This window comes from Helianthus annuus, chromosome 8 (assembly GCF_002127325.2).
Source record: "Helianthus annuus cultivar XRQ/B chromosome 8, HanXRQr2.0-SUNRISE, whole genome shotgun sequence".
Taxonomy (NCBI): domain Eukaryota; kingdom Viridiplantae; phylum Streptophyta; class Magnoliopsida; order Asterales; family Asteraceae; genus Helianthus; species Helianthus annuus.
Genome location: NC_035440.2, coordinates 161,596,320 through 161,608,236, shown reverse-complemented (window position 1 = coordinate 161,608,236; position 11,917 = coordinate 161,596,320). Strand labels below are relative to the sequence as shown.

Below are 11,917 nucleotides of genomic sequence, written 5' to 3'. Positions count from 1 at the left end.
CTCTCTCAAGTTACTCAACTTTTATTTATCGTATCAATTTTGTGCAGTTACTTAAGTGGTTAATATGTTACCACTTGATAACTTAATAGGTAACTTTTTTAGTCAAAATATGGTTTTCATGAATTCTGTGAAAAAGATATACAAAATATGGTTGTTATAAATTCGTACTGAAAAATAATTATTAATATGAGTACTATATTGTTATATTTTTTCAAAAAAAAATTTCAAAAACCCAGTTGCATATTACAAAATGGACATGATGTAAAACACAATGTGAAGTAGATCAAAAACACAATCAATGACAACATATAAAGACACAATGGACAACATACTAAAACACAATGACCATAAAGTATACCACAATGACGATAACATATAACACAATAAGTATCAGACTAAATAAAAACACAATTGATGACAACAGATAAAAGACACAATCAATGACAGCAGATAAAAGACACACTGGAGAGCAGATGAAGACACAATGGAAAACAAACTAAAACACAATGAACAAAGATAATAAAAAAAATTGAACAAATTATTAAAACACAATGGACAACATATTAAAACACAATGAATAACATATTAAACACAATGACCTGAACGAATAACACAATTTATAGAAAACCCAGATATAACACCATCTTCATTGTGTCATATATTGTGTTATAGGTTCTTATAAAAAAGCAATGGATAGAACCCAAATTAACATTGTGTTATAGGTTTTGATAATAACACAATGGACATGATGTAAAACACAATGTAAAGTAGATCAAAAACACAATCAATGACAACAGATAAAGACATAATGGACAACACACTAAAACACAATGACCATAACGTATAACACAATGGCGATAACATATAACACAATAAGTATCAGACTAAATAAAAACACAATTGATGACAACAGATAAAAGATACAATTAATGACAACAGATAAAAGACACAATGAAGAGCAGATGAAGACACAATGGAAAACAAACTAAAAACACAATATACAACAAACTAAAACACAATGAACAAAGATAATAAAAAAATTGAACAAATTATTAAAACACAGTGGACAACATATTAAAACACAATGAATAACATATTAAACACAATTACCTGAACTAATAACACAATTTATATAAAACCCAGATATAACACCATCTTCATTGTGTCATTTATTTTGTTATAGGTTCTTATAAAAAACACAATGGATAGAACCCAAATTAACATTGTGTTATAGGTTTTGATAATAACACAATGTATAGAAACTCTACTGACCAAAACCCAGTTAAAAGACACAATGACCTGAACCTTTAACACAATACAAAAAAACCCAGTAAAAATGGAATTTTTTATTTTATTTTTATATGATACTATGGTACTCATATTAAAGATAAAAAATGTTCGTTATTATGGTGAATTTTTTTTTAAATGCCGTATGAAAAAGTTATGGACGTTTTAAATCGATGGGGGAATTGGCATGTGCCTTGCATGTGGAGAGAGAAAATCCATAAATATAAGATTCCATTTATGCCCTTCTATTATCTTTTTTCCCTTCAACTAATCTCAACCCTCCAAATCTAAGATTAATGGACTAAAATCCTTCTTACCTTTTTTATTTATTTTATACTTTGTATTTGATCATAACTCATTGTATTAGTATGTTGAAATTTCAAGATTTTAACATCTAGAACATATCTTAAAATAATAAACGTTATAAAATTATAAAGTTGACTCGTTACTACTTGATAGGTAACTTTTTGGTCAAAATATGGTTGTCATAATTATGTGTGAAAAATATATATATAAAATGTGCTTGCTATAAATTCGTAATAAGAAATGATATTCAAAATGTGTTGTTATAAATTCGTACTAAGAAATGATTTATTGAATGTTACTCTTATGTTATATATCGTAATAAATCTTGAAATTTTAAAATATTAAACGTTCTAAAATTAAAAAATATATATATGATTTTGTTGTAAATTACACGGATTGTGATGTGTAATATGTTAAAATTTTAGTTTTGGTCTTTAGGTTCGAGAACTTAGAAATTACGGATATAAAATTTAAAATTTATGATTTTGTTTAGACTAAAATACATGTATTGTGATGTGTAATATGTCATGATTTTAGTTTTGGTCTTTAGGTTTGAGAAATTACGGATATTGTGATATTATATTATACTAGATTTACTACCCATCGCAATGCGGCGGGGGATTCAATAGTTATATATCATGTTAGATGAAAGGCAAATATTTTTCACATGACCACGAGCCTGTGTGTAAATTTAACCAAGGAAAAAATAACTAAGTCGATCTCCAACTCGCACGTTGCGACAGACCTATCAAATGGGGAAAAATAGACGCGCTGCGACGGAAATGTCAAACAGGAAAAAATAGATGAAAAAAACGTTGAACCCCACACGCACGTTGCGACGTGTTAAGTCGGAAATTTAGAACGACACGTTAAACGGGGAACTTATGAAAGATGAAAAGTATATAAGAGACTAAAGTTGAAAGTAAAAAAAATGTTGAGATGAAATTGCAAAAGATTAAAAGTTTTGGATTGAAAGTAAAAAAAATTAAAGGGTTAAATTGCAAAAGATGAAAACTTTTGAATTAGAAGTGAAAAATCAAATTAATCAAAGGAGTTAAAATACCAAAGATTGAAACTTTAGACTTAAATTGCGAAACTTTAGAGTTAAAAATAAATCAATTAAACAAAAGAGATAAATAGATTTAGTTAAATTGATGTTTAATATTATTATTATTATTATTATTATTATTATTATTATTATTATTATTTAATAAAAGAGATAAATAAAAAAATAAGGGTGAGAAATTACCAGAAGGTGACATGTGTGCAAAAAGAATTTTTGTTTATTAGTATAGAAAGATTGGTCACCCGACGTTATCTTTTTATCCATTTTGCTAACTATTGTCATATTATATTATACTAGTCACATGGCGTTATGCTTTTTATCCATTTTGCTAACTAACACTAAGAAATATGCTACTCTCATGTAAAATGACATTTTTGCTTTTTCATGAAAACCAGGACTCGGTCATTCTAGTTGTAAAAAACCCACCCATAATAAGATGGTCAACGGGGAGAGGTAATAAAAATGGAGAGAAGAACATGGGTGGGTGGTATTACCTAGTGTATTTGTTACTTTTTGTTTTTGTAGTTACACTGGTAAAAAAAAAAAAATTGAACGGCAAATTTCATTACGAACGCTAACAAGAAGCTAGAAAAGAACAACAAAACAAGATTACAAACTAGATCCTTAATATTCGATCTATTGCTAATCCAAAATAAACTTAACATGTATATATCGCTCATTACAAGATTAATGGTCTTTCTATTTCTTGAGACAAAACATCTCGTTTCGTGTTTTCCAAATGCACGAGCAAGCAATCAGAATAATACCTTGAAGAATTCCTTTTTCCGTCGTCCAAGATTGATAGCTTCATGAATTGAGAAGAGGTCATGTACCATAAAATCATATAATGGAGCAATATTACACCAAGAAAGATAAGTTGCCAAAAATGAGTTGCCCAAATGCATGAAACTAGAAGATGCCTTGCTGATTCGTCCAAATCCGAAGAAAACTTGCACTTGACGGAACCCACAATGATGTTTCTCTTCGCTAATTCATTTAGAGTGGCGATTCTATTTTAGCACACTCTCTAGGCAAAGATATTCACTTTCTTAAGGACTTTGTTATTCCATTTGAAAATCGGTACCTACGAAATAGAATGAGAAAAAGCTAAAGTACCAATTTCATAGAAGAAACTGAGAAAAACCTGTTGGAATCTTCAGTCCATATCCACTTATCAGCCTCGGAAGAAGGCTGGAATTGCGAAAGAAGTAACAGGTCTGCAAGTTCTAATTCTTCATGACTAGACCAATCTGAATCCTTCTAGTCCCATTTCCAGCTAACCATGTTATTAGACCAATCGAAAGAATCGCCTAACAACCTATTTTTAATGTTTTCAAGCTGAAAATGTGTGGATAAAGAGACTGAAGTGGGGTTGGGGAAATCCACGGGTCAAGACAATGCCGAATTTCGTCTCCTTTTTCGCCTCCCCTTTAATTAAACCTAACTCGATATTTGTATGGGTAAGATGGTTTTGGGGCTTAGCAATAGAACTCCAAGTACCACTGATGCTTTTAGAATAAGGGAGAATAGGCTATGATCGATTGGTAAAAATGGATTGAGGAAATCACCTTTCTCTAAATAGCTTGTGGTTCGGTTTTAAAACGCCACCACCATTTGGTTAAAAAGGCAATATTGGCATCTCGAAGAGGTGTAAGACCCAAACCGTCAACCTCAATGGGGGCGTGACCTTATTCTCATTAACCTAATTGATCTTTTTCCTTCTTCATTACCTCCCTAAAAAGGACCGTCTTTTCGCTTCAAGTTGAGAGATGTAAATGCACTGAAGTGATTTAGTGCTGGATTTGACAACTCTTGGATTGATGAGGGTCTAAAATTTAAATTTTCGTTTTATTTGAATTGATGTAAATTTGTCTAAGTATAAAGTTTGTCCAGGAACAAGTGTGTCTCGGGTTAGTTTAAAGTGTTCCGGATATATTATAAGTTCAGGGATTTGTTCCCATGGACAGTTTGTTATGTAGTATAGGGTTAGAAGTCCGTAACTAATAAAAGTTCCGGACTATTGGTTCCGGATATATTGTAAGTTTAGGGATTTGTTCCTGCGGACAGTTTTTTCTGTAGTATAGGGCTAGAAGTCCGTAACTAATAAAGGTTCCGGGCTATTGCTTTTAGCCTATAAATATGGTATGTGTGATGTATTAGTAGACTTTTGGTAGATTTGGAGACCTTGTAAACTGTGTGTTTAATACAATTTCAATTTTGGTGAATTCTTTGTGTTTCTACTAATTTCTGTTATGTGTCTACAATGTGACATCTTCAAGATGGATTCCGCACAACCTGATACATATTGTTGTTGATTTGATCCATATAGTTGAGTTTTAGTGACCTTACAAGTGGTATCAGAATAGGCTCTGTATAGAGAGTGCTTGTACTACTGTAGGCATTCAATTTGAGGTTTAGATTCAAGAGGATTTGTAGACGAGACGTTGTTTCTACATTTTCAACATTTTTCAGTGGTTTTTTGGTGTTTTTCAGCAAATTTTCATTAGAATTTGGCATATTTGCGATGGATATTGATGAGGTTTAAGTTCGGTTTAGCTTAGATCTGATTTCGGCAGAAAAGTTGGTTGAATTTGGTTCAGATCTGAAGATTTTGGGTTGAATTAGCTAGGTTCGTGATTGTCCGGAGAACACATCAGGTGTTCTAGAGAGATACTGATGTGGAAAAAGTAGTTCAACTAATTAAACTAAAATAACCCTAATTTAGACTCAAGTAATAATAATCTAGACTCTCTAACTTAACTAAACTACTCACCGGCAAGTGAACCGGTTGACTCTAGCAAAGAAAAGTAAGTCCGGATGTCGAACCCACAAGGACTCTATTGAATTACGTTGACGACTCTATTTAAATTAGACACTAAAACGACTAAACAATTGTTGTGTTTTAAGGGGGGGGGGTTTACTAAAATCCTAAAATTGCAATTAAAATGAAACTAAGACTAAGACACGAACGAAGACTAGGGTTTGATTCAGTTGAGATTAACGACTACCTAGACTTGAATCCAGTTTAACTATGAATGGATTTCTAACAGTATTATTGTTGTATGGAGCCGGGATCGTAAAATACTAAACCTTAAGGTATTTCAATGCTAAGACTTCCCGGCCCTTCTCAGGAAGAAACCTGGCTGTTATGAATACCGACTGTTAGACTTCCTCTCAGTCCTCTAATGACTCTAAAAGTACCCTAATTCGACTAGCTACCTCTCAGCGCGATAATCTAAGGCAATCCTAGATTCTAATTTGGTTTATTAGACACAAATGCAATTAGGGAACTAAAACCGACTTCTCTCAAAATCTATCTTAGCTATGTATTGCAATGAGACCTAGCAACTAACTCGAGCCTCTCAGCGACAAGTTAAGCAGAATATTTACTTCTAATTGTATTTTAATTACTGTTTCTAAGGCTATCGGCCAATTTACCCAAAGATCACCCGAACCCGCAAGGATGCAAATAATCAACACAAATTTATTATGTGAAAGACATTCACCAAAATCTATGTGAAACAGTAAATAATCAACAATCAAAAGTAAATACGCACACGCACCAAATCAGAAATTCTGGAACACTTTACTTTCAGAAATCAATCCATAATCAAACAATAAAAACCGTTAAAAGATCCAAACTTTAATCAAACCATCATCTTGTCTAGGTAGTTTCTAGGGTTTAGCCAAGAAACATGATGTCTAAAACAAGCAAATCAAGTTCAAAACAAGAATTCATTGGAAAATACTGAAAACACGAAATTAAAGAAAACCGGGAGATAAAACCCGAACAATCTTCACTTCCACGCTCCAAGCTTCAACCGAATGATTCCCGCTAGCCAAAACACTCTAAAATACTCAAAATCTACTTCAAAAATCGCCCTAGGGTTTTCTTGGTTCGTAAGTCCTCTTTAATGATCATTAATTTTCATTATATAGCAAACCCTAGCCACAAAACAACCAATTTTCGCCAGCCTACCCGTGGTGTAGCGCCACGGGTCACCCCTTCTGTGCTGGTGCTACACCAGCACCTCACATGTTAGAATCTTTCTCACTTGTTGGTGATGTAGCGCTAGCAAATAGCCTTCTACTCGTGGTGCTACACCAGGACATAGAGCTCAGATTTTCTCATTAAGTTGCTAGTGTAGCGCGAGCAACTGACCTCTATCCATAGCGCTACGCGAGCACGTGATTTTCACAGAATGTTTCTTTAAAATTCCATCTTTAACACCCCAAAACTCTTAAAATAATTCTAACTCTTTGTGACTTGTTCCAGGATGTAATGCTTCAACAATATAGCTCGTTTCCACTCAATTTTCAGCCAATGAATGTATCAAGACCTGGAAAACCGAACTTTGATCAATAGTACGTAATTCTAAATAAAACTAAACTATAAATAACGATAAATTATACAAAATATACACGAATAAAGGATATATTTTGCAATACATCAAATATCCCCACACTTGCTCCTTTTTCGTCCTCGAAAAAGAATTGTGCAACGGAATCATAGACAAATAATCACTTGGGTCAAAAAGTATTTAGATCTTATTAAAAACCAAGACTTGCATTAGCCACGATTGCGAATATACTTGTCCCTTTAAACCCGAATCCAATCCTAAGCCCTTATCATGTAAATTTAATTTAAGTACGGTCAGTCTACCTAGAGTCTCACACTAGAATTTACGGTCCACCTACTCCCACCTCAAGCTTGTAGGACTAAAAGAACGATCATTTGACCAATTCCCAACCGTCTTATATCAAAACCAAGAGAGTTTAGAATCAAATATTTTTTTTCTTTTTTTTTTCATTTTTTTCGCTTTTCTTTTTTTTCAATCGTGAGACTAGACGATGCTTTCCCTAACCAAGAGGCAATCCGGCGGTAGAGTCGCTATCCCCAACCACAGATTACTTAAGCTTCGGTACTTTTTTTCCTTTTTGCACGGTCGATTTCACACACCCTAGCGGTAATCTTGCTGTAGAGTCGCTATCCCCAGCTCAAACTACATAGGAATGCATTACTTTCATTTAGTTTCTAGCTCACTTCCTATTCTATTTTTTTTTCACATGATCACAAACTCTAACAGTTTTAACTTATAACGGTGCCCCTTATACTATTTTCGGCAGTTTTGCTTTCCCATATCTCCCAGGCGAAAACCCACTAGCAGACCGACAATTAAGGTGTATTAGCACAAAGGGACTTAAAACCAAACCCGGGTCTATCCACATATCCCTAACTAGACGCAAGCTCGATTTATTATAATCTCATATTATTATTATTTAACCCAAGCAAAAATTCACCTTTTCTATCATTTTCCGTTTTATTTTGCAAACTTCTCATATCGAAAGACATTTTCTGATTTTTCAATTTTTTTGGATTTTCAAATTTTTTAATTTTTTTGTAATTTTTTCAATATAGGACTCAACTATTTACATGTATCCCATCCCCACACTTAAAGATTGCATTGTCCCTAATGCAAGAATGGAAAAACGACTCACTACCTAACAACTACTAGACTGCTAACGAACTACTAAATACCTAGACGACGAAATAAATAATAAAAAACAACAACAACAAAAAGGGAAACGACTTAGCTGATATGTGAGACTGTCAAAGTGCCAGTCATTTCCACATAAGCCCTCCAATTCGAAACGCGCTCAGCAAACAACTCTAAACTCGGACACGCGAATGAAAGCGGCTAAAACAATCAACCTATCTGAATCAAACAACTACCAAAACATATCATCATATATATTTCAAATGCATCAGTAGTTTAGCAGTTTCATCACATCAACCAACCCATCCATCCCTAACCAACCTGTTTAAAGTGTATAAATATCAGTACAGACCAAAAGTGAGGATCAAAATAGCATAAAATAAAAATAATCAACAAAAGATATAGTATCAACTGCTGCCCCTGCATCCTCGTGCCATCCCCACACTACTCCTCACTGTCCACTATCGGACTCGTGACTGCTCGCCTCAAATACCTGAACTGGAGGCTCCGGATCAACTCTCGCACCAGCACCAGCCGGGCCCTCCTGCTTGTTGAACTACTAGCCATGCCTGCAAAACAGATAAAATCAAGACAATACAGGCAGACAGTCAGTCATAACAAACTATTTTTGGTATTTTTAATTTTTATAATTTTTTTTTGAATTTTTTTTATTTTTTATTTTTTATTATTATTTTTTTTTGGATTTTCATAAATTTTTTCGAAAAAAAAAGAATAGCCGTATAGCATTTCATTCGCGGCTAATTCTAACACAAGCGGATTACTTTTTACAATTGCTAAGTGGTGGTTAAACTCGCCCGAATGGAGATTGAGTACGGGCGAGCTTAAACCACTTGTACGTGCAAGTAAACCCAAACAATACTAAAAACTAGAAACTATGCTAAAAACGACCCCAAGACAACGCGAAACAATCAACTAGACTCAATGTACACTACCCCTCATCGGCACTTTTAATTGTCCCAATTAAGAGCCAAAGTGCCAAACATATGACATTGAAGTCCAACTCGCGCTTTAAATGGAATTACCTAATAGTTGTTATAAAAAGAAATTTGAGTGTCGAAAGATTCCGCCTAGTGAAAGGAGGTTCCTTCCGAATGCAAAAAAATTTAGTTCCAAAGCGCAAACTCGAAGCTTCAAGTCAATGTATCAAACCCAACCAAGCAAATATCAAGCAAACAATTTCACCACCAACCCGACTAGCAAAACCAATCCCAACCAACTACATTTACCACCCCAAACCGACACCAGCCAAGGCCTATGTACTTTGAAACAAAAAGCAAATTCCATTTCAAGAAGTTACGTGAACCCAAACCAAGCCAACCGCAACCGATACAAGCACCTGTAATCGACTATGAACTTGACACTTTACTTCAACTGACCAATAGAAGCTGACATTACAAGACTCACCATATTATAACTCGACACTCTAAGCTACGACCACAAATGGACCTCGACGACTAACACTCAACAAGACCACACGGACACGACTAACACGAAACATGACTCGACTTATTTTGAGACAACCCATCCTACACAACTCACCAGACCCAAAAACTGACTCAACCTAGTGACCAACAGAATTCAGCTCACGACCCGAACGGACAACAATACCCCAACTCCGACCCGACACTAACTGACTCGACTGAATCGACACATAGACGCAATACATCGACTGAATCCACACCAAACCTGAACCGACTCATCTGACCTGAACTAAAACTCGACTCAATCTAGCATAACTCACCTAAGCATCAACAGATTCACAAAGGACTGAATCGAAAAAGGTAACCCGACAACTCACAAACAGAATCAACACTTGGAATGAATTGACTCTGAACAGATTTCTGCAGACATTATCATCAGACCAGAAACACCCACTTACTGACTCATACACATCTGACCCAAAATAACTATCACGTGTAAACACGGCCTTGACCAACTCGATAAAACGACCTCACGGACTTGACTGGGTAACATAGACTCACGGCTGATTCGACCAAACCGACAAACAAAACGACTCAAATAAACTCTAATAGGACTCAAAACACACATTAACTGAGGAAAAAGCAAGAATACATACCTGATATGTCGAAAATTCGCAAGAAAAATAAAAGCTTTTCGTGAGTGGAGTCCCGATTTCGAATAATCCAGTGAATATTCAGTTGAAACGTATGGTGGGTTGTATTCGGGGTCGAATTCCGAGCACGAGGGTGTTTGGATGAAGAGAGACGGTGAGGATTTGGTGGTTTAATGGCGGAAATATGGTGGGAGGCGGTGTGGAAGGGAACGACGGTGAAGAAGTAGGAGAAGAAAGGGTTTTGGGGTCGGTTGTGGATAACAGGGAGGGTGTCAAGCTTTTTCTCGAGTTTACACATGCTTGCGCAGCGCAAGCATAAGTGGTGTGGGCCGTAGCGCTACGCGACGGTAGGGACCAAGTCATGGGGGTCAGATTTAGGGGTCCAAACTGTTCAAAAGGTTGTTTTTATGACCTGTATGGTGGTGTAGCGCGAGCACGGGGTGGGTATGTTGGTAGCGCTACGCGACGGGCATTTTTTAACATAATGTTACGTAAAATTCCAACTTTTTGCCTTAGAAAATTTTTCTAAATCTTACCCAACCTTCCCCAAACCATCCCAAAATTTTTCTAAGTATGGGACTTACCTGGAATGACTTTTTCTTCGCGTTTTCAGCTCCTCAAAAGTACGTATCCTGCAAATTCACTCACAAAACACAAACACGACAAACTACGAAAAATAACAAAATTTACAAGTGGTACATACTCTACAACCAAAGCTTTTCACGCTCACTGCTTGGTGAAGGTGGGTGGGTCTTCGAGAGGAATTTCTTCCTCTTCGGCAGTATCAATAGGACCTCCGAAGTAGTGTTCCAAACGATGACCGTTCACCTTCCATGCTCCTTTGTCAACTTCGTCGTATAACTCGACCGTGCCGTATGGAAACACTTCTTTTACCACATACGGTCCACTCCATCTTGATTTTAACTTCCTTGCTATCAATTTCAACCTCGAATTGAATAGAAGCACTTTATCACCTACCTTAAACTCCTTTAAACCTCGCAACCTCCTATCATGCAACGCCTTAGTTTTTTCCTTGATACTCCAAGATCGTTCATAGGCGGCATCCCTCAATGCTTCCAACTCATGAATTTGGAAGAATCTCCTTCTAGCGGCTTCGGTAAGGTCAAGATTAACGGTTTTCAAAGCCCACAAAGCTCTATGCTCTAACTCCACCGGAAGATGGCAAACTTTGCCATACACAATCATAAAGGGTGTCGTTCCTAACGGTGTCTTATAGGCGGTGCGGAATGCCCACAAAGCGTCGTCGAGCTTTTCCGACCAATCCTTTCTACTTTTTCCTACCGTTTTCTCTAAGATTCTCTTGACACCTCGGTTAGCATTTTCTACTTGGCCACTAGTTTGCGGGTGGTATGCGGTGGAAAGACGATGAGTGACACCGTAGCGTGCAAGTGCTTTTTCCATGGCGGAATTGCAAAAATGCGTGCCACGGTCACTTATGATAGCTTTAGGGACTCCGAAACGCGTGGATAGCTTTTTAAGGAATCTCACCACCACTCGGGCATCATTAGTGGGCAAAGCTTGAGCTTCGACCCACTTTGAAACGTAATCAATGGCCACGAGGATGTACCTATTCCCACTTGAAGATGAGAAAGGTCCCATGAAGTCAATGCCCCAAACATCAAAGATTTCAAGAACTTGGATGGG

At 36.0% G+C, this 11,917-nt stretch overlaps 2 protein-coding genes across 2 annotated transcripts; both read right to left on the bottom strand.

Moving 5' to 3' along the window:
- Window positions 1–8,390: 8,390 nt before the first annotated feature.
- On the bottom strand, window positions 8,391–10,550 carry LOC110892809. Its single transcript, XM_022139954.1, has 2 exons — window positions 10,256–10,550; window positions 8,391–8,726 (listed from the first exon to the last, which is right to left on the bottom strand). Exons 1-2 carry the CDS (start codon window positions 10,548–10,550, stop codon window positions 8,602–8,604), a joined length of 420 nt encoding a protein of 139 aa, XP_021995646.1. The 3' UTR covers window positions 8,391–8,601.
- A 428-nt stretch (window positions 10,551–10,978) lies between these two features.
- LOC110892807 lies at window positions 10,979–11,674 on the bottom strand. Its single transcript, XM_022139953.1, has one exon. The coding sequence runs from the start codon at window positions 11,672–11,674 to the stop codon at window positions 10,979–10,981; it is 696 nt and encodes a 231-aa protein (XP_021995645.1).
- Between the last annotated feature and the right edge of the window lie 243 nt (window positions 11,675–11,917).

Bases quoted from the DNA above. Each gene is read 5' to 3' on its own strand.
- LOC110892809 (XM_022139954.1), bottom strand. From the start codon at position 10,550: ATGTGTAAACTCGAGAAAAAGCTTGACACCCTCCCTGTTATCCACAAC. The intron at 8,727-10,255 runs GTATGTATTCTT...TCTGTTTTGCAG, and splicing joins GCGAATTTTCGACATATCAG to GCATGGCTAGTAGTTCAACA.
- LOC110892807 (XM_022139953.1), bottom strand. From the start codon at position 11,674: ATGGAAAAAGCACTTGCACGCTACGGTGTCACTCATCGTCTTTCCACC.